The sequence below is a fragment of the Ammodytes marinus genome, assembly GCF_949987685.1.
Source record: "Ammodytes marinus genome assembly, chromosome: 21".
In the NCBI taxonomy this organism is placed as follows: Eukaryota; Metazoa; Chordata; class Actinopteri; order Uranoscopiformes; family Ammodytidae; genus Ammodytes; species Ammodytes marinus.
Window position 1 is genome coordinate 980919 of NC_137225.1, and position 22075 is coordinate 1002993.

The 22075-nt window shown below is 41.8% G+C and overlaps 1 protein-coding gene across 4 annotated transcripts in view; it reads right to left on the bottom strand.

Annotated features, from left to right (window-relative positions):
- The window catches only part of LOC307267545 (sorting nexin-16-like), a 118440-nt gene that overhangs the window by 71712 nt on the left and 24653 nt on the right, over positions 1-22075 (bottom strand). For all 4 annotated transcript variants that reach the window (XM_080049892.1, XM_080049891.1, XM_080049890.1 and 1 more), the window contains exons 4-5: positions 21068-21216; positions 1390-1459 (exon numbers count right to left, since the gene is read on the bottom strand). In XM_080049892.1, coding sequence (XP_079906018.1) covers positions 1390-1459; positions 21068-21216 — 219 coding nt within the window. The remainder of the gene's footprint in view (positions 1-1389; positions 1460-21067; positions 21217-22075) is intronic.

A 22075-nucleotide genomic window follows, 5' to 3' on the forward strand; every position in this document is an offset into this window, starting at 1 on the left:
AGTCTTATAACATAGAAATAACTTATGGTTGGGACAAAATAATATAATTAGCTTATATAGCTTCATGACTGATTTAGTACCACCAACCCACTTTGCGTAGTTAAAATAAAATGTGTGGACAGCTTTTAAGATATTTCAATAACATTTGAGGAACAGTTCAACATTAAAATCTGAGCTTTAAAAGGCCCTGAACAGTTAACATGACTCTGGTCTTGACTCTGACCTTTCATCTTCATCTTCCTCCTTGCTGCTGGTGGATGCTTTCCTCCAGGAGAGCAGAGAGCTGCTCCCCTGGGCTGCCTGCTGTAGCTCCCTTTGTTTTTCCTTTTTTAACCTCTCCTTTCTAGGCATTATTTTTAAATAAAAATGTGTAAAATAAAAAGAGACCAACCATATGAATAAGACTGCTTGGTTACATTACAACAAGGCACAAGGCTACTTTTTCTGCAGGCAATTGGGAATTGCCTGTTTGTCATTTAGCAAATAAATTACTGCAAGTGAAGTGTTAATTATATAGCCTAAAGTAAACCTAAACAACACTAAGTATTCAGCATACTGATAGATTCACATGCTGTACCAATGACAAACTCCGCCGACATTAGTTGTGTTCATCACGTCATATCTATTTTTTTTTTTGGGGCTAGCAGACAGTCGGCTAATTTATGCTCAGCTGTGTGGCGCTGCATGCATGATAGAGGCTACTTTATAACAGAGACAAATAAATGCAAGTTATAGCTTGGCAACTGAGGCTTAGGGGGCAAACAATACACTCTTGACTCCATTCATGTATGTGTTACCTCGCTGGTGGGGCAGGGCAGGCCGGGGAGTAGGTGTGTGTGTGTGCAGCAGCAGCTGTGAACTGCTGCGGCAACGCACCTCCGTTTGTGTCCACTCTGCGCGTTCACGTTGACAAAGGAAGTGTGTGCGGAGGAGGAGGGGGGGGGGGGGACATATTTATTGGGGCATTATTGTCAAACGTTTTTAATCGTTGAGCATCTATAGATGATAATGTCGGCATGGGCCACATACACTGTTAAAAAAAAAAAAAAAAAAAAAAACTTAAATTTTTTTTTTCTTCAAAAGGGCACTTGATTGGGCCAGGGGAAAAGGGCAGGTGCTTCAGCACCACTTCAGGTCTACCTGTGCACACCACTGAACCTTCCTGTTAATGTCCAGTACAACTGACGTTGTGTCATGTTGTGAACACTGCACATTTACGTGTGTGGTTGTAACGTAACAAAATGTGGAAAAGATCAAGGGGTATGAATACTTTTGCAAGCCACTGTAATCAAAGCAGACAGGCCGGCACGAATGCGGTGTCGGCACGGCGATTTAGCAGCAGTAACATTACATGGGCACTCATACTTCCACATGGAAATGTACACTTACTCTGCTCTCCTCCAGACTATCAAAAGGCCCCGGTGGGTCATCCAGGCACAGAAATTCTCTCACCGCAAGGCTGTCAAGGAGAATAATATGTATTTTACATACAGTATCCCACAAAAGTGAGTACACCCCTCACATTTCTTCAAATATTTCATTATACCTTTTCATTGGACAACACTGAAGAAATGACACTTTGATTCAATGTAAAGTAGTCCGTTTACAGCTTGTATAACAGTGTAATTTTACTGTTCCCTCAAAATAACTTGACACACAGCCATTAATGTCTAAACTGCTGCCAACAAAAGTGAGTACACCCCTGAGTGAAAATGTCCAATTTGGCCCTAAAGTGTCAATATTTTGTGTGGCCACCATTATTTTCCAGCCCTGCCTTAAACCTCTTAGGCATGGAGTTCACCAGAGCTTCACAGGTTGCCACTGGAATCCTGTTTCACTCATTCATGACAACATCACGGAGCTGCAGGATATTAGAGACCTTACGCTCCTCCACCTTCCGTTTAAGGACACAACAGATGCTCAATAGGGTTTAGGTCTGGAGACATGCTTGGCCAGTCCATAACCTTTACCCTCAGCTTCTTTAGTAAGGCAGTGGTCGTTTGGAGGTGTGTTTGGGTTCGTTATCATGTTGGAATACTGCCCTGCAGCTCAGTTTACGAAGGTTGAGTGCACATGCTCAGCGTCATATTCAGAGGTTGGCTTTGGAAAATAAGCTTATGAGTGCTGCCAGCAGGGCTGGACCAAATTATGTGAATATTCGAATACTTATTTGTTAAGCTAGTAATCGAAGCTCAATTCAGAATTCGGAATATTTGTTTTTTTTTCGTATTTTTTTCTTTTAATAATAATATTCAGATAAACACGTTGAATATACAACAATTGTTAAAATACAAATGTGTCGCTCTTTTAAAATAAATGATCAAATTATTTGAAATTTGACCTAGTTGGTTGTTGTAGCCGGCCTAAATGTTTGGGAGTCTTTCATCCACGGCTTTTCAGACTGTGTGTGGAGTGGACACACTATGCCTGTGTGCAGGTGGTTGCCATGGTGCTGCTGCAGCCGAGGCAGTCGCCCTTCGTAGCGAAAATTAAAGTGAAAAGGAATGACTGGCGGCTGCCACTAACATTCATGGAGGTTTTGGTGTTCGCGCAGGGTAAGGATAAGTAGGACTTTTGCAAATGACAGGCTTTCTTTTCTGCGTAGTCCCAGTCACAACACGGAAGACGATAGTAGTGAAGGTCGCGCAGCTGAGCTAAGAAGTGTTAGGTTCCGTTTTCTGCTTCAAAATAAAAGTCAGAATTGACTTGACGTTTTGCCGTTTTGCCAGTTAAAAGATTTTAATGTGAAATTACGCTGTAGGACATGTTCCGTTTGAATTGACAGTAACTTAAATGCGAGCCATATGTATAGTTTGTGGTGTTTCAGTTGTTCTAACATTACAAGTTGATACAACAGCATGTGAAAAAAATCACAACGTTTCCTAGGCCATGACGAGCGTTAATCGCGCGATAAAACAATTGACGCCGTTAAAATGGGTTTGCGTTAACGCCGTTAATAACGCGTTAAACATACAGCACTATATATATATATATATATATATATATAGGGGAGAACGGGGTAAGTAGGCACACTTTTTACTCTAGTGAGAATTGCTCATTACCTAAACATCTTTCAATAGTCATTCCTACATTAAATTGAAGCTTAAGGTGTTGGCTTGAAATGTGTATCCCTCACTTTTTATATCTTATTGTAATAAAGAAGAAATCAATCATCAAAGACACCCTTACACATTGTGACAACCAACCCCATCATGGGGTCGGTTGTCACACACTATAGGGTTGTTTGTCACAATGTTATCTTAATGGGAATAATCTTAAAAAGAAGGCAAGAAAGCAGAACTAAATTTGAAAGTTTAATTGCATTGTCAAGTTGACAAATAGGCCTACATAACTTACTGTAGCCTTGGCAGCTGGTCTAGTTTGGGATGCACTGGGTTCAGTGGGTTGTTTTGATTTTGTTGCCCTTTTTTCTTTTGCATGCTAGCTGCCTTTTCCTGCTCTATTCTCTCCTTCTCTGGGGTGTCAGTGAGGATACAGCTTCACAATTTTTTTCGTTATTGGGTTCCTTTTCTGGCTGCAGCCTTTGGATAACATGTGACAACCAACCCCCAAAAAAATGTGACGACCAACCCCATTTTGAATTTCTTGCTAGTATCATGGCCAACAACCATCTGACAACTAATTAGCTTGCTAACCACAATCTAAACTATAGTTTATCCTTCACACTTTGTATGGGTAACAAGTGTTTTGTTATAAACCCATTGTGTAAAAGCCTAGAAGAAAAAAACTGAGGAGCTAAATATTTTCAATTTGACATGAAAAACACAAACAGTCCTCTCACCTCAAATTCAGCAGTCTAACTCCAAGGAAGACTATGTAGGTGACCTCTGATCCCAATTCTGGATATTTACATACCAAAATTTCACAGACAGCGCCTTCTGGTTCCGAGATATAACGATTGTGACAACCAACCCGTGTGACATTTTACCCCGTTCTCCCCTATATATATATTTTTTTTTGGGGGGGGCGCCCTTAGCCCAGTTGGTAGGGCCTCGGCCAGCAGCAGACCCGGGTTCGATTCCAGCCCGCGGTCGTTCTCTGCATGTCACTCCCCTCTTGCCCCATTTCAACTATGTACACTATCAATAAAGCATAAAAATGCCAAAAATATATATAAAAAAAAAATATATATATATATTATTTTTTCCCCTTAACTTTATAACCACAAGATTAGCGCGATCTCGCTGTGCAGCGCTGCTATTGCCAATCAACAGTGACTGGCTTGCATCATGGGAATATGTGGTCAATAATGGATACAATATGGACACAAAAGACGATCAAAATTGGATCTTTGTATGGATTTAAAAATTGCCGAAAAGATGCATGTCACGAGCTTAATTGATAAGCTTCTGTAAGGGTTACGGTGACAGGGAGGCTAGCTGATTTGGAACGGAACAACAGCTGTTCGCTTCCACGGGAAAAGTAAGGAACTCCGACTTTATTACCGTTCGAAAGTTATTAAATAATCAACAGAATACGCAGTTTACTGTCTTGTGCCACAAGCTCGTTTTTAGGGATTAATCATGTTTTTGATGGTGTGTTTTTTAAGAACGAGTATTCGAATACTCGCTCGGAAAATCCAACGAGTATTCGAAGCCTGTAAAATGGTATTCGGGACAGCCCTAGCTGCCAGCATTGCTGAAGGGCTTTAAGGGGTGGGGGTCTGCCTGTCAGTGCTGAGACCATACACTGCATCATACTGGTCTGCATGGCTGTCTTCCCAGAAGGAAGCCTCTTCTACAGATGATGCACAAGAAAGCCCGCAAACAGTTTGCTGAAGACAAACAGACTAAGGATATGGATCACTGGAACCATCTCTGTGGTCTGATGAGACCAAGATAAACTTATCTGGTTCAGATGGTGTCAAGCGTGTGTGGGGGCAACCAGGTGAGGAGTACAAAGACAAGTGTATCTTGTCGTCATGAATGAGTGGAAGAGGATTTTAGTGGCAACCTGTGAAGCTCTGATGCACTCCATGCCCAAGAGGGTTAAGGCAGTACTGTAAAATAATGGTGGCCACACAATATATTACACTTAGGGGTGTACTCACTTTTGTTGCCAGCACTTAAGACATTAAAGGGTAACTGCACCCCCTGTTTGAGTTTACTGCACGATTTTGAAAAATGCATTCAGACCATGGATTCTGAATTCTGTTTTAGAACCATTGTTTTTAAACATTCCGACATCAGCCGGCATTCGGGTGGGAGGGGGGCGGGCGTTGTCTTTGAAGGCGGCGGGCTAGCTGCTAGCTGTCACTCAGGAAGATCTGAATGACATGACTTCATTGAAAAATCGAGTGACACAAAGTCTAACGGCACTGTCGCTACACAGTGAGCTCATATGCCACACAGATGGGTCGTCTGAGGTGGAGGACTTTTCTTATTCTAAATTGTTGGCGGGTGTCTCTATCGTAGTGTTAGGAGACAGAGTAGCGCAAGTGAGCTAGCGGCAGTGTGTGTGAGCGAGCGGTAGTCAATCAAGTGAAGCTGTGTGTGTGTGTGTGTGTGTGTCCAAGCGAGACAGTGCAGACACACTGCCGGTAGAAGTTAAGGGTGTTAACCCCCGAAATAACATCCTTGGAGGGATGGTATAACGGTAGTAGCTCATGGACCAGCCATGGACTTGTAAAGAGCGTGACCGGTTTTGCAGCGACGTGATGACGTACATTAAGACAAAATGTGCTTAATGTACGTAATTTTTTTTTTTCGAACACAAAGGAAAAAGTTTTTTTCAAATCTTAGTAAAGTTCTAAAATAATTTACAATACAAAAAATGTCTTAAATTGCCGATATTTAACATATTGCAATTTTTTCCTATATTAAAGCTCACATATTATGCACTTTGCTGTCAATTTTATATGGTCTAAGTAGTCCCTAATAGTTTTTTTTTTTTTATGTTTGCTGAAAAACTCATTCAGATCATTTATTGTAGCAAGCCTCTATACCCCGATTGTCCTCTGGTCTCAGGATGACCTATACAGGTGAAACTCGAAAAATTAGAATATCGTGCAAAAGTTCATTTATTTCAGTAATTCAACTTTAAAGGTGAAAATAATATCTTATACAGGCGCATTACATGCAAAGTGAGATATGTGAAGCCTTTATTTGTTATAATTGTGATTATTATGGCTTACAGTTTATACAAAACCCAAATTAAAAATCTCAGAAAATTAGAATATTACATAAAATCAATAAAAAAAAAGGTTTTTAAATACAGAAATGTCGGCCCTCTAGAAAGTATAATCATGCATATTTACTAAGTACTTGGTTTGGGCCCCTTTTGCATGACTTCTTGCCTCAATGCAGCGTGGCATGGATGCTATCAGTCTGTGGCACTGCTGAGTTGTTATGGAAGACCAGGTTGCTTTGATAGTGGCCTTCAGCTCCACTGTATTGTTGGGTCTGGTGTGTCTCATCTTCCTCTTGACAATAGTCCATAGTTTCTCTATAGTGTTCAGGTCAGGAGAGTTGTCTGGCCATTCATGCACACTAATACCATGGTCAGTCAACCAGTTACTAGTGGTTTCTGGTACTGTGGGCAGGTGCCAAGTCTAGCTGGAAATGGAAATTGTCATCACCATGAAGCTTGTCAACATACAGAAGCATGAAGTGCTCAACAATCTTCTGGTAGACCTCCGGGTTGCAGAGCATGGAGTAGGTGCGTTCGCTCTCTAGCTCCCACTGACTATTTCGGACCTAACTGATTAAACCCTATTTTCATCGATTTTCTTTTGTGCTTGTATTGCCGGTAACACTAGCACTGATTTGGAAAAATGCCCAGAGGAAAGAAAGGAGCAAAAAGAGATTCAGCAGAGTCAGATATGTCCTCGGACAGCGTGGCTAGCACTGACGTTGGTGCTAGCTCAATGGCTTCCATTGCGGACCTGCTTGAGCAGCATAGAGCAGCCATAGCCGCGGAGTTCAAGTCATCGTTCGACAGAATGGTCACTAAGCTAGACAACATCCAGGCCGTGGTCTCAGGCCATGGGAAACGTATAACCGATCTCGAGGAGAATGCAGAAACTGTTTGCGGACGCCTGGAGCAACTGGAGGCTACGTGTTCCTCACTGCAGGAAGACAACAAGTCGCTGGAATCTAAACTATCGGATTTAGAAGGGAGAAGCAGGAGACAGAACGTTCGTATTGTGGGCTTACCAGAGTCACTTGAGGGTGCACGCCCCACCGCCTTTTTCTCCGAGCTCCTCGTCGATGTTTTTGGTGATCAAGTTCTCCCTTCTCCCCCGGAACTGGACAGAGCTCACCGCACTTTGGCACCCAAACCTGGCCCGGGCGAGAGATCGCGGCCCGTCATCATCCGCTTCCACCGATACCAGATTAAAGACTTGATCATGAGAGGCACGTAAACAAGGCGAGCTGGAATACCACGGCCACAAGCTCCGGTTCGACGAGGATTACAGCACGGAGGTCGTGAAGCAGCGGGCTGAATACAGGGGGGCCATGGCTGAGCTTTATCAGCGCGGTCTCCGTCCCTCTCTCCTATTCCCTGCGAAGCTTCGTATTACTCTCCAGAGCGGCGAGAGAAGGTGGTTGCGGTCCGTCTCTGAAGCATCTAACTACATCCAGGGTTCGACATAACGTATAGCCCGATGGCCCGGGGCCAGTAAAATCATATGCAGCGGAATGGAAGCAGTGTTTACTTAAGACTCAATATAATAAACCTAATATAAATTATATTTTTTAATGAAAGGCCAGTGGACAAACAATGTGTGGGCGTTTTGCTAGGCGGAGCAACAAGCGGGTGCACTCTCGCTCCGTTGGCAGAGCTGCCTACCGTCCGCGAGTCGACAAATCAATCGACTTGCTTTGCCCCCTTTCTTTCTTCCCACAGCAGAGGTTGAGGTGCAGAACATTATAACTGCACTTTTCCTTTATCTGCCGCCGTAATGTTACAGTATTTGCATCCAAGCCCCAATGGTAATACAAATTAGAGGCGTTATTTAAACGCTGTGAATGCGTCTCCGGTGATTGTGTCGGTTGTAGACAGAAACGAACGGAGGGACTCCGCTCACAGTTTGGCACTGTGTTTTCAGGCTCGAGACATTCAATCAGATCGCGGAAGTCTTTCCCATTGAAATCGCTAACGGGGAGAATATCCCCGGTTATTATTTTAGCCACAAACCACAGTTCATCTGCGCGGCGGCTCACTCACTCGCTGGCGAGATCTCACGGTGAAACGCTGCTGTGATCGGACGAAGGCATTGTGTGTTTCTAAGGTGATTTAACGTCATAGTCTTAGACGAGCGTTTAACTTATGCTGCATATTTTGCACTGCATTGTTTTTTATCAATAGTTTGAAAAAATGGTCCCACACCGGACTCTTATGTGAAGCTGACACTTCATGGAGAAGTGACACTCCTGCAGCGCGCTCACGACCAGACGTGAACTCGCATATACGGTGAAATCTCCCATTAAAAAAACGGCATAACCCACTGATTTTCGGATTTCTATTCTATTTTTAAAGTCAACTTGAGCGCAAGTGGAAAACCGGTCATTCGGTCGACACATTCACATCCCTAATGCGAAATGAGAAAGTAATAAAAACAGCCTACCACACCACAAAGAATGATCAGACCTTCATCTCTTATTTTTTTTTTATGTTTGAACATGACTTCTGCAGGTGAACTATTCATTAAACTGCCCAAATTCAAGAATAAAAACAACCATCAAACTACTGGACTTTAAAATACTGGCCGACTCTTTCAACATACTTTCAGTTGTAGGCTTCAAATTCAATATGTTTGCCTGGTTTTATATTATGTGTATGAGCAATATCAACATTTCATATAATTAAGTAAAGGAAAAATAACCAAATCTAAAGGGAATATCTATACTGTTACAGTATAGATATTCCCTTTAGATCTGGTTATTTTTCTAATACAGGTATTATAATTATTGACACTAAATTATGAAGAAAAAAAAGTGTGTGCAGGGCCAGTGAAAATATACAAGGGGCCAGTAAAACTCGGATCCACTGGCCTGGCGGGCCAGTAGGAAAAAAAAGTTATGTTGAACCCTGACATCTCTACATTGGGTGTGAGCAGGGTATCTGCAGGTTTCAGCATGTCAAATTTAAGACTTTTTAAGACCTTTTTAATACCACCTTGAATGAAAATTAAGACCTAAGACACAATAGATATAGGCGATATTTGGGGGGTCCAGCTGTATTACAACCCAAGCATAGCTTGTGTGTCACTCAATGAGACTCATTCAAGTTTACTTTTTGTCTGTTTATTGAACATAAAGTGATACTCATTTATATCAGAAGCTAGGAAGAAAGTAGCCTCTCTCAGGGTATCTGCACATTTGAAGACCTCTAATGAACACCAATACCTTGGCAACATAAATCTACAAACTACACTACATGCTCTGTAGAGTTTTATTAAGTTTGAATATCAAATATTCAATGCACTTTAGCTAACAACTGCTGTCTAATTACAGAAAATAAAAAATGTTCAGCAGTCTGAATGAAGACAATGTCCCCCCGCATTTACCATCAAATAAATATAAGATCACTGTAAAGGCAACGTGAAAACCCATCATTACCACCTTTTCAACCTATTATAGAGCTGTATCAATTGATTGACATGTTCTGATTAATCGAGTCACAAGAACAGTTTAATCAATAAAGAAAATGTGTTAGCTGCAGCATGCAGTATTAGAATGAAATACAAAAATCTGGTAATTTATGGGGAACAATGTCCTTCAAATTTTAATTAGCCTACTTATTCAATAAACAACAAACTTAGTCCATTAACTTTATTTTTCAGAACTTATGGCAGAAACTATTTAAAAATTGGTTCCACAGGTGAATATTTTTGCACTTTCAAAATCGGGAAATAGGCCACTGTAAAGTAGGCATAGCATAGGCTACTGTATGCAGGTTTGCATAACTGGGGGATGCCCACGGGACCTGCGGTAATTTGCAAAATGTTTTATTTTCTTCATATTGTTGCAGGCATAAATAAACTGCGGGTATTAGGGTTGTACCGAATGGTGATGGAAATGTAGTCTACTGTCTGCGATTGACGGGACGATCGGCAATAGTTCTTAACTAGCCGTCGGAGAGCGAGGGCAGAGTGGAGAGAAAGAAAGCGACAGACAGAGAGAGAAGCAGAGACTCGCGTCTCACTCTGTGAGCTCACGGCAACGCGACCCGAATGACCGTCTGATGAGCAGCTATTAATGAATAAATATAGATACATAAACATTTTTACTAAACACAATAACTCTGTTTGTTTCTGTGTGAGTTGCGTTTGGGTCAGTAGCCTACCTACATCGCCAGCGGGCGGGTGGTTGCACACCTACGGAGTAGCGGCAGTGTGTGGTCACGGGGTGAATAAAGCCAGCCATGATATTTGTCGTCCAACCTCCACCTCTCACTGAATTTATAATAGCAGGGCATGCATTTCGCTAGGTCGTTCTCATGGTCGTTCTCCCCTTTCTTGCTTTCACGCGTCCGACTTCAAATTCGGAGGCAGGGGACACACATTCTTCTTCTATGCTACGTTTAAATGCGGATCACAGCCACACACGGCCGTACTGCCTCTAGCGTAGTGTCTGAATTTTATATGAGCAGTTAGTAGTAGCCTCTCTACATCTCCTTCTCGGAAAGTCGCGGAAGAAAAAAAAAATATAACATTGAATAGTCCTGCCCCGACAAATTTAAGACCTTTCAGTAATGGATTTAAGACCAGCATATCACATTTTTAATGAATTTAAGACTTTTTAAGGCCTTAATTTTAGATACTTGAATTTAAGACTTTTTAAGACTTTTAAGACTTCCGCGGACACCCTGGTGAGTCCGTAGTAAATACGATTGCCTGCTGTGAGTATACAAATTTGGACAAACGCTCTTTTCATATCCCCAGCCAAACTCTCAGACTGATGGTACTACACGCATTGTTTCTCCCTTTTTTAAAAAATTAGTAAATCAGCTGGGTGAGCGTGACATTTTTGTTGCTTGTCATTTTGATGTATTGTCTAGCTCACTCGCTTTTTTTATTTATTTGTATCTCTATTTTAAAACGGCTGGATTAGCGTGTCTGTTCTTTCTTTTTTTTTGTCATTTGGACAGCTTGTCTAACTCACGCCTTGTTCTTTTTTTTTGTATTTTGAATCTGCTGGGTGAGCATGGTATTTTTGTTTAGTGTGTTGTCATTTTAGTTAGTTAGTTAGTTAGTTTATTCGTCAAATGCACAACATAACAGGCAAGCAGTCATAGCTGGCAATGAAATTTTTGTGTTCCAAGCTCTCCTCAATAATGCAACAATAAAAAATTTAAAAATAGTATAGAGTATATAGAGTAAAAGAGTATCAACGTATAGTGCAATAAGAACCAAATTTTAGATAAAATAAACCTAGAATATATGTACAGTATATATACATATATATACACACACATACACACATATATATATACATATATATACATATATATATATATATACACACATACACACACACACACACACAACATGTAAACATGTATGTAAAGAATACATATACACATATATATAAGTGTCTCAGACAGCAGTTAAGGGACTTGCGGAGTTCAACATTCTTGTGCTGCTCGGAAAAAAGCTGTTCTTGAACCTGGTGGTTCTGGTTTTGATGCTCCGATACCGTCTGCCTGACGGTAGCAGAGTGAACAGTTCCTGGCTAGGGTGGCTGTGGTCGTTGAGGATGCGCTGTGCTTTTCTCCGACATCTTCGGGTGTAGAGGTCATGTAAGGATGGCAGATCAGACCTGGTGATGTGCTGAGCGGTTTTCACGACCCTCTGCAGAGCTTTACGGTCGCGGTCGTTGCAGTTTCCATACCAGCTGGTGATACAGCCGGTCAGGATGCTCTCGATGGTGCATTGGTAAAAGTTGCAGAGTATTCTGGAGCCCATACCGAACCTTCTCAGTCTGCGGAGGAAGAAGAGCCGCTGTCTTGCTGCCTTAACAACAGTGTCAGTGTGGTGTGACCAGGACAGGTCCTCAGTGATGTGTACGCCAAGGAACCTGAAGCTGCTGACTCTCTCTACTGCAGCCCCATCTATGTGGATGGGGGTGTGCTCTCCTCCCTGCAGCTTCCTATAGTCCACTATGAGCTCCTTTGTTTTGGTGACGTTGAGGTGGAGGTTGTTGTCATGGCACCATGTTGACAAGGCCCTCACCTCCTCCCTGTAGGCTGTCTCGTTATTGTTGGAGATTAAACCAATGACTGTGGTGTCGTCAGCGAACTTAATTATTTTATTTGAGCTGTGTGTGGCCATACAGTCGTGCGTAAACAGTGAGTAGAGGAGAGGACTGAGCACGCAGCCCTGCGGTGCTCCAGTACTGAGAGTCAAGGTGGAGGAGGTGTTGTTGCCTATCCTCACAGCCTGGGGTCTGCCCGTCAGGAAATCCAGAATCCAGCTGCATAGGGCTGTGTTCAGTCCCAGGTCCATGAGCTTGGTGATGAGTTTAGAGGGCACTATAGTATTGAATGCTGAGCTATAGTCAATAAAAAGCATTCTCACGTAAGTGCTCCCCTGATCCAGGTGGGAGAGGGCAGTGTGGAGTGTGAGGGCGATGGCGTCGTCAGTAGACCTGTTTGGCCTGTAGGCGAACTGTAAAGGGTCCAGGGTGTCAGGCAGAGAAGAGGTGATGTGGGTTTTGACTATCCGCTCGAAGCACTTCATGATGACCGATGTAAGAGCTACGGGGCGGTAGTCATTTAAACAGAGGGCTTTTGCTTTCTTGGCCACAGGAACAATGGTGGTTCTCTTGAAGCATGTCGGGACCACAGATTGTTGTAGGGATGTGTTGAAGAGGTGAGTGAATACATCCGCCAGCTGGTCTGCACACGCCTTCAGTACTCTGCCCGGGATGCCATCTGGGCCTGGGGCCTTGTGAGGGTTTTGACAGTTTGCTGGATTGTTCATAGTGTTACTAGGCTGTTATGGGGTGAAATGTACAAGACCTATGGGGTGAAATGTACAAGACCTATGTGGGAAGCTAGCACAGGTCAGGAAGTTAAGGCTTGGAATGTTTGTTGTGAGACTAGTAAGGTTCTTTTGGGGTTTGCTGTTTAGAGTAATATATGGGGTGGGTTCGGGATGGGATGTGTTGGTGTTAACCGAGGGTTTAGCTGATAAGCCATCACCTGCTGTGTTTTCAGTTATTTGTGTTTTCCTTTTTTTTGTGTGTTTTTCTTTCCCTCTGTATTTTGCTACTCTTTTTCTTATCGGAGCAACTCTTTTTATTCTCACTATAACTGAGCTAGATGAAGGGCAATCTTAATTTAATTAGTTGGAATGTCAAGGGGCTAAATCACCAAGTGAAAAGGGGTAAGGTCTTAACCCACCTAAAACGGCTCAGGGCTGGAATAGTTTTCCTTCAAGAAACCCACTTACATGACTGACCATGGGCGATTAAGTAAATGCTGGCGTGGACAATTTTTTCATTCTAATTTCAGGGGTAAGGCTAGTTGCACAGCTATCCTTATTGATAGTAATATTCCTTTTGAGTCCTCAAACATTATATCAGATAAAAATGGACGTTTTATTATTGTCTCAGGCAAACTTCACAATAATGCCTCGTTTCCACCAGGGTTCAACATAACTTTTTTTTCCTACTGGCCCGCCGGGCCAGTGGATCCGAGTTTTACTGGCCCCTTGTATATTTTCACTGGCCCTGCACACACTTTTTTTTTTCTTCATAATGTCAATGTCAATAATTATAATACCTATATTAGAAAAATAAAGAAAGATAACCAGATCTAAAGGGAATATCTATACTGTAACAGTATAGATATTCCCTTTAGATTTGGTTATTTTTCTTTTAGTTAATTATATGAAATGTTGATATTGGTCATACACATAATATAAAACCAGGCAAACATATTGAATTAGAAGCCTACAACTGAAAGTATGTTGAAAGAGTCGGCCAGTATTTTAAAGTCCAGTAGTTTGATGGTTGTTTTTATTCTTGAATTTGGGCAGTTTAATGAATAGTTCACCTGCAGAAGTCATGTTCAAACATAGGGAAAAATAAGAGATGAAAGTCTGATCATTCTTTGTGGTGTGGTAGGCTGTTTTTATTACTTTCTCTATATGCATTAGGGATGTGAATGTGTCGACCGAATGACCGGTTTTCCACTTGCGCTCAAGTTGACTTTAAAAATAGAATAGAAATCCGAAAATCAGTGCGTTATGCCGTTTTTTTAATGGGAGATTTCACCGTGTATGTGAGTTCACGTCTGGTCGTGAGCGCGCTGCAGGAGTGTCACTTCTCCATGAAGTGTCAGCTTCACATAAGAGTCCGGTGTGGGACCATTTTTTCAAACTATTGATAAAAAACAATGCAGTGCAAAATATGCAGCATAAGTTAAACGCTTGTCTAAGACTATGACGTTAAATCACCTTAGAAACACACAATGCCTTCGTCCGATCACAGCAGCGTTTCACCGTGTGATCTCGCCAGCGAGTGAGCCGCCACGCAGATGAACTGTGGTGTGTGGCTAAAATAATAACCGGGGATATTCTCCCCGTTAGCGATTTCAATGGGAAAGACTTCCGCGATCTGATTGAATGTCTTGAGCCTGAAAACACAGTGCCAAACTGCGCGACTATAGGAACTGTACAGTGAGCGGAGTCCCTCCGTTCGTTTCTGTCTACAACCGACACAATCACCGGAGACGCATTCACAGCGTTTAAAAAACGCCTCTCATTTGTGTTACCATTGGGGCTTGGATGCAAATACTGTAACATTACGGCGGCAGATAAAGGAAAAGCGCAGTTATCATTTTCTGCACCTCAACCTCTGCTGTGGGAAGAAAGAAAGGGGGCAAAGCAAGTCGATTGATTTGTCGACTCGCAGGCGGACGGTAGGCAGCTCTGCCAACGGAGCGAGAGTGCACCCGCTTGCTGCCCCGCCTGTCAAAACACCCACGCATCGGTGTCCACTGGCCTTTCATTAAAAAATATATTTTATATTAGGTTTATTATATTGAGTCTTAAATAAACACTGCTTTCATTATGACTCTCAACGCGCATTTCAATGAACCATGATGTAGTCTACAAAAATATACTGAACTGTGATTGGCCAGTCACTGGCCCGGGCGGGACAGTGACTGGCCAATCAACTTTCCCTGCATATGATTTTACTGGCCCCGGGCCATCGGGCTATACGTTATGTCGAACCCTGTCCACCGAGTAGAGCGGGTCGGGTCGGAGCGGCTCAGAGCGGGACAGCTCACTTTTAAGAATCTCGGTGTTGTTTCCACCGCCGACCCTACCCTTACTGGTAGGGCGGGGTTTAAGACCCTACCCTTACTGGTGGGGCGGGGTTTAGGCTGGACTGCGATAGCCGCCGCCAGAATGTGGGTCAAACTATCGGGCTGTGGAACAACTGTGGTCAAGCCAGCGGTCTCTTGTTTTTGCATGGTCAAACCAGCCGCTTCTGTATTTATTCCCCCCGTGTTGTTGAGAGCACAGAGACGGCTCGGTGCAACTGATAGAGACAGTGAGCGAACAGCGCTGGCTGCGGCAGCTTCGTGACATCGTAGCAGTGGGACACAGTGTAGCCAACTGATTCATTTAATGACGAGGAAAAACACCACACAATAAACAGTGCCACGCTCACATTTTCGCCAAAACACACTGACTCTCTTCACTCTAGCCGAGGTGACTACACAAGGCGGAAATGATTCTTTCGACCAACTGTGCTCAAGCCAGCGGTCTCTCGTTTTTGCTCGGTCAAACCAGCCGCTTTTTTATTTATTCCCCCAGTGTTGTTGTGAGCGTGTATTTACTACTATCTAGGCTATGGCGTAAACACACAGAGACGGCTCGGAGCAACTCATAGAGACAGAGAGCGAACAGTGCTGGCTGCGGCAGCTACGCAGTGGGACACAGTGTAATCAACTGATTAATTTATTGACGAGGAAAAACACCACACAATAAACAGTGCTGTGCTCACATTTTCGCCAATACACAAGACTCTCTTCACTCTTGCCGAGATGACTACACATGGCGGAAATGATTATTTCGACCAATCAAATGACGGCTCCGCCGTTTCGGCCCGCTTTCAGGCTGCTAGTACCCCTACGGAGGAGTACTGAGATCGGGAGCGGCTCAGAGCGGTTAGGTGCGCTTAAACCGTACCCTACCCAACTTTTGGCAAATTAAAAGCCAAACTACCCGGACCGAACCGCTCCGATCCGACCCGCTCTACTCGGTGGAAACGAGGCATATGTCAGTCATCTTGGCCAACGTCTACGCGCCTAACGTCGATGATGTAGAATTATTTAAGAGATTTTTTTCTCAACTCCCTGATCTCAATTCCCATTCTCTTATTCTTGGTGGGGATTTTAATTGTTATCTAGATCCAGTCTGAGATCGCTCTTCCCCCAAACCTGCCACTCTTAGCAGATCTGCAGGTTATATCAAATAATTTTTTGCTGATTATAGCCTCTGTGATCCATACAGGTTTTTATACCCCACAGGAAGAGAATATTCATTCTTTTCACATGTCCACCATACTTACACCCGAATTGATTATTTTTTTGTTGATAATTCATTGATGTCAGACCTAAAGTCATGCAGTTATGAAAGTATTGTGATCTCAGATCACGCTCCTCTGCTCCTTCAACTGGCTTTCTCTGACGTTGAGTATACAAGAAGGCAGTGGAGACTGGATCCATTGTTGCTCACAGATGAGAGTGGTCTTTCACACATCTCTACACATATTAAAACTTTTTTGAGTATAAATAAAACACCAGATGTGTCCAATGCAACAATTTGGGAAGCCCTGAAAGCCTATTTGAGAGGTGAAATTATATCATTTGCAGCATACAAAAATAAGTGTACAAAACAGAAACAAACTGAAATTGCTGATCAGATTCTGAACATAGACAGACAATATGCTAATTCACCTTCATCTGAACTTTACAAAGAACGTTTAAAACTTCAGACAGAATTCAACCTTCTTTCCTCTCGTCAAGTTGCTGACCAGTTGCTTAGGAGCAGAAGTACGTTTTACGAGCATGGTGACAAGATTGGTAAACTCCTGGCCAATCAACTGCGTGGATTTAGAGCGAAGCAACTCACCCCTGGAATACGGACAGACAGTGGGTGTACAACATCAGATCAGAAATTGATAAACGAAAAGTTCAAAACATTCTATTCAAATTTGTATAGTTCTGATTGTACAGTAGACGTAACGGTGATGGAAACCTTTTTCAGTAACCTAAACATGCCTTCCCTTTCTCAAGACCTGACACATAGCCATGAGGCACCTATTACTCAGAAGGAAATTATTGCAGCAATAACATCTATGCAATCAGGCAAATCTCCTGGTCCAGACGGACTTCCATCTGACTTTTTTAAGAAATTTTCAGCCGAATTGTCGCCTTTTTTATGTTCAGTATTCTCAGACTCATTTGACTCAGGTAAACTCCCGCCTTCGTTCTATCAGGCCTGTATTTCCCTATTGTTAAAAAAGGATAAAGATCCTCTAGATTGTGCATCATACCGACCAATTTCACTATTAAATACAGATGTGAAGATACTTGCTAAAATTCTCGCCCACAGATTGGAGGATGTTCTCCCCTCTATCATATCCCCCGACCAAACTGGGTTTATAAAGGGACGCCAATCATTTTATAATATCCGCCGGCTAATGAACATTTTATATTCCCCCAGAAATATTGAATCAGAATGCCTCGCTTCTATGGATGCTGAAAAAGCATTTGATAGAGTAGAATGGAATTATTTGTTTTTCACCCTTGAAAAATTCGGTTTGGGTCCTGTTTTCACTTCTTGGGTTAAATTATTATATGCATGCCCTTCTGCCTCAGTATTAACAAACAGCCGTTACTCAAGTAGTTTTGATCTGCACCATGGGACCCGGCAGGGTTGTCCTCTGAGCCCGCTCCTTTTTGCTATTGCAATCGAACCACTTGCGATTGCCATTTGCGGTAACAAACAGATTCAGGGGATATGGAGAGGAGGAATTGAACATAAGGTATCATTATACGCCGATGACTTACTTTTGTTTGTCGCCAAGCCAGCCACCTCTTTACCGGAGGCACTTTCTGTGTTGGAGGTCTTAAGTCAGTTTTCTGGCTATAAACTTAACTTGAGTAAGAGCGAACTCTTTCCGATTAATAAAGAAGCTCTTAAACTTGTGTATACAGCTCTCCCACTCAAAGTAGTGACAGATCATCTGAGTTACCTTGGGGTATGTTTTACCAGAAATTTTAAAAACCTATTTAAATCGAACTTCCTCAAATTATTGGATCAGGCGAAGCAAATATTATCGAAGTGGTCTCCTCTGGCTTTCTCTCTCATAGGTAGAATAAATTCAATTAAAATTACATTACTCCCAAAGTTCCTATATCTATTCCAATGTCTCCCAATCTTTCTCCCCAAATCCTTTTTTCAGGCCCTTGACTCTTTAATGATAAATTACATTTGGAATGGTAAACACCCTCGGTTACGGAAAGCTTTTCTTCAAAGACCCAAACAAACAGGTGGAATGGCCCTCCCTAATTTCCAATACTATTACTGGGCTGGCTGCTAATATCCGTTCTTTAGTATATTGGGTGCATTTTCACCTTGACGACTCAGCCCCAGTCTGGGTAACAATGGAGTCCAGCGCTATTAGCCCATTGTCTCCATCTGCCCTCTTAAGCACCGCACTTCCACTCTCTTCGGCTATTCCCAACAGTAGTCCCGTGATTAAGCACTCCCTTCAAATTTGGACCCAATTTAGGAAGAATTTTGGAATGCAGAATTTTTCACTTTTCAGCCCAATTGCAGCTAATCATTTGTTTACTCCCTCGACGGTGGATGGTGCATTCAAGATCTGGCATAAAAAAGGCTTAAAATGCATCGGTGATTTATTTATTAATGATCTATTTGCTAGTTTTTCTCAATTGACAAAACATTTTGGTATCGAAAAGACTAATTTTTTCCGATTTCTGCAAATCAGGCATTTTACGCAGAAGTTAATTCCCCAATTCCCTTATAAACCGCCAGCCAGTCATGTCGATTTGTTTCTTTCTGTAAACCCCACATTAAAAGGCTCAATTTCTGTGTTTTTCAACCTTATTTCGAAGTTGCATAGCCCCTCATTAGCAGCTATAAGAACCCTGTGGGAGCAGGACCTAGGTTCTGCCTTCACAGATCAATGTGGGATTCAGTCCTGGATCGGATACACTCTACCTCCATGTGCGCCCGACATGCTCTTGTGCAATTTAAAGTAGTACATCGTATCCACATATCCAAAACTAAATTAGCTCGTATGTTCCCCGATGTAGACCCGACCTGTGATAGCTGTAAGAGTGCACCGGCATCACTCTTTCACATGTACTGGTTGTGTCCCACCTTGACTGAGTTCTAGACATCAGTTTTTCAAACAATTTCTGAAGTACTTCAGCATCAAATTGAGCCGAACCCTTTCACTGCAATTTTTGGCATTGCTCCAAATCCGGGCTTGCCTAAAGTGAAGCTGAAGGTACTGGCCTTCACCTCATTACTTGCTCGTAGGGTTATCTTCCTCAAGTGGAAAGATCCTGCTCCTCCTTCCCACTCACATTGGATTAGAGACATTATGTCATGTATGAATTTAGAGAAAATACGTTATACTACCCAGGGATCCGAGAATAAATTTGACAGAATTTGGCGCCCCTTCCTAAATTATTTTAAAAAACCAACAACAACAATAGAAGAGTAGCTACCTCCTCCCCTTTTATTTGATTTAATTTTATTTCTTTATGTTTTTTTTTTTCATATTGATTGTTTATTTTTGTTTCTTGTAGCGTGTATTTCGTTTATGTCATTTTTAACATTGTGTATTGTTTTTTGTGCTGATTTTTTGATGCAGGATTGTTTGTAGTTGGGTGTGGGGGTGGGATATGGGCTGGGTGTGTTCGGGGGAAGAAAAAAGGGGAAAAAACTTAATCATTGTACTGTAATTGCTTCGCAAATCTTTTGTTGAATAAAAAAACCTTTGAAAGAAAAAAAATATTTAATGTTTTACTTGAAGGACAAAATGAATGGCTTTATTTTCTGTTATACCCAACAAATCTGTTTTTTCGTTTTAGGCAAGGCAAGGCAAGTTTATTTATATAGCACAATTCAAACACAAGGCCATTCAAAATGCTTTACAGGGGCAAGATTTACAGTATATGTAGCCTAGTTGTTTTTATTTGAAGCACTAAAAACAGTGCAATGTTGTGACGTATTTTTAATTTAGTCTTATATCTGATTAAATTGTTAGAATATTATTTACTCGCATTAATTAGACACTCGTTTTGATGATTAAATTAGTGTTAATTGTCAAAAAACGGAAGTCATGAGATTAAAACGGAATATGTGAAAAAATTCAACGGAATTTGGAAAAAAATAAAACGGATTTCATAGGGCCCTACTGTACTATTAGAGATCTGCAATCGATTGCTCTTCCTCAAAGAAACCGGATGTGCACATCTCTACTTGAATCTGAATTTTCTTTACTTGAATCTGAATTTTCACTACTTGAATTTGATAACTTGAATTTGATAACTTTTATTTGAATGTGTCATTTCGAATATTAACTGATTCAGATTCAACTATAATTAATTCAAATTCAAATGGATTAATTCATATTCAAGTGTATAAATTCCAATTCAAGTATCAATAATTAAAATGCAGGTTGATCAATTCATATTCAAGTCGATCAATTCGAATTCAAGTTCTACTGACACATATCTCTGCCCATATACACGGACTACTTTACATTGAATCAAAGTGTCATTCATTCAGTGTTGTCCCATGAAAAGATATAATGAAATATTTGAAGAAATGTGAGGGGTGTACTCACTTTTGTCAGATACAGTATGTTTGTGCATGTCTGTTGTTTTTGGACAAACTAGTGTGTTCAAAGTACAAAGTTACAAAGTAGTATTTACAAAGTATTTTCTGTTTGTTGTGATATTTAGGATAAATGCAATATTATTTTACAGCAGGAATAATCAATTATTATAAAAACAAGAAGTGCATAATCATGCCACATACCTGTTGGAAATGTCTTTGTGTGCGACCAGATTTTGCAAAAAGGCCTGTAGTCCCAGCTGTCTGTCTTCCAGGAAGTCGCTGTCATAGTTGTCTTTGAACCATCGCTTGGGAGGAAGCGAGAGGCGGAAGCCCGGGAAAATCTCCTTCAGCTACAAAACACACACAAACACAGAGAAGAGAACATGGGTATCACATGATCTCTCCTTCAATCACAGTTAAAAAAAAACCTATTCACAGGGTTTTTCCTGCATAGAGAAAATGTTGGCGCCCGCCAAAGCGGATTTATCCAGCGCCAAAGGAAAATCAGGAGCGCCAAAATTATAAAGATTGAGAATAAATATAGCTATTTAAAACCTCTCCAAATTCAGCCCAATTTAAGTCATCCTTCTTGAGGGGTTGGACAATAACTTGAATTTCATTTTCGATTACTATTACGGCTTCCCTCAATCATGAAAACAAAATAATCGTTATTAAACTATCATTGTTCCGCACGCCGGGGCATGCAGGCTTGTAAATGCAGCGAACCCTTTCAGCCGAGCAGTGCGCTTGCTCGGCCCCTCCCTCACCTGATAATTTTGCTATCGGCTGGTCCAGAGAGTAGGAGGGAAATGTGGCGCATTGCCGGGGGGAAAAACTTCTAGATGATGAGAATAAAAGGTAAAACTAATTGTGTAGTCTGAAAACACTTCAGACTCACAACAAACTAAAATAATGTGCAAGATTTGTCACGCGCGGACACGCGAGTAACGTTACATACGCGACCGTGAGACAGAGAGAGAGAAAAAGGTATACGACCTGATCTGCACCTCTAAACATCCCGACCAATTTGTTTATTCACTTTAAGTCGAGTCATAGTGGTCTATGACCAAGCAATCACTGAATAAAAAAAACACAGGAAGTTTAAAGCTCCTTGACTCCTGCCACCACAACTGTCAACACTACAATGCAATTGCCTATCCACCCTGCTCCTTGACATAAATAAATCATGCCCTTACATTTAATGCTATC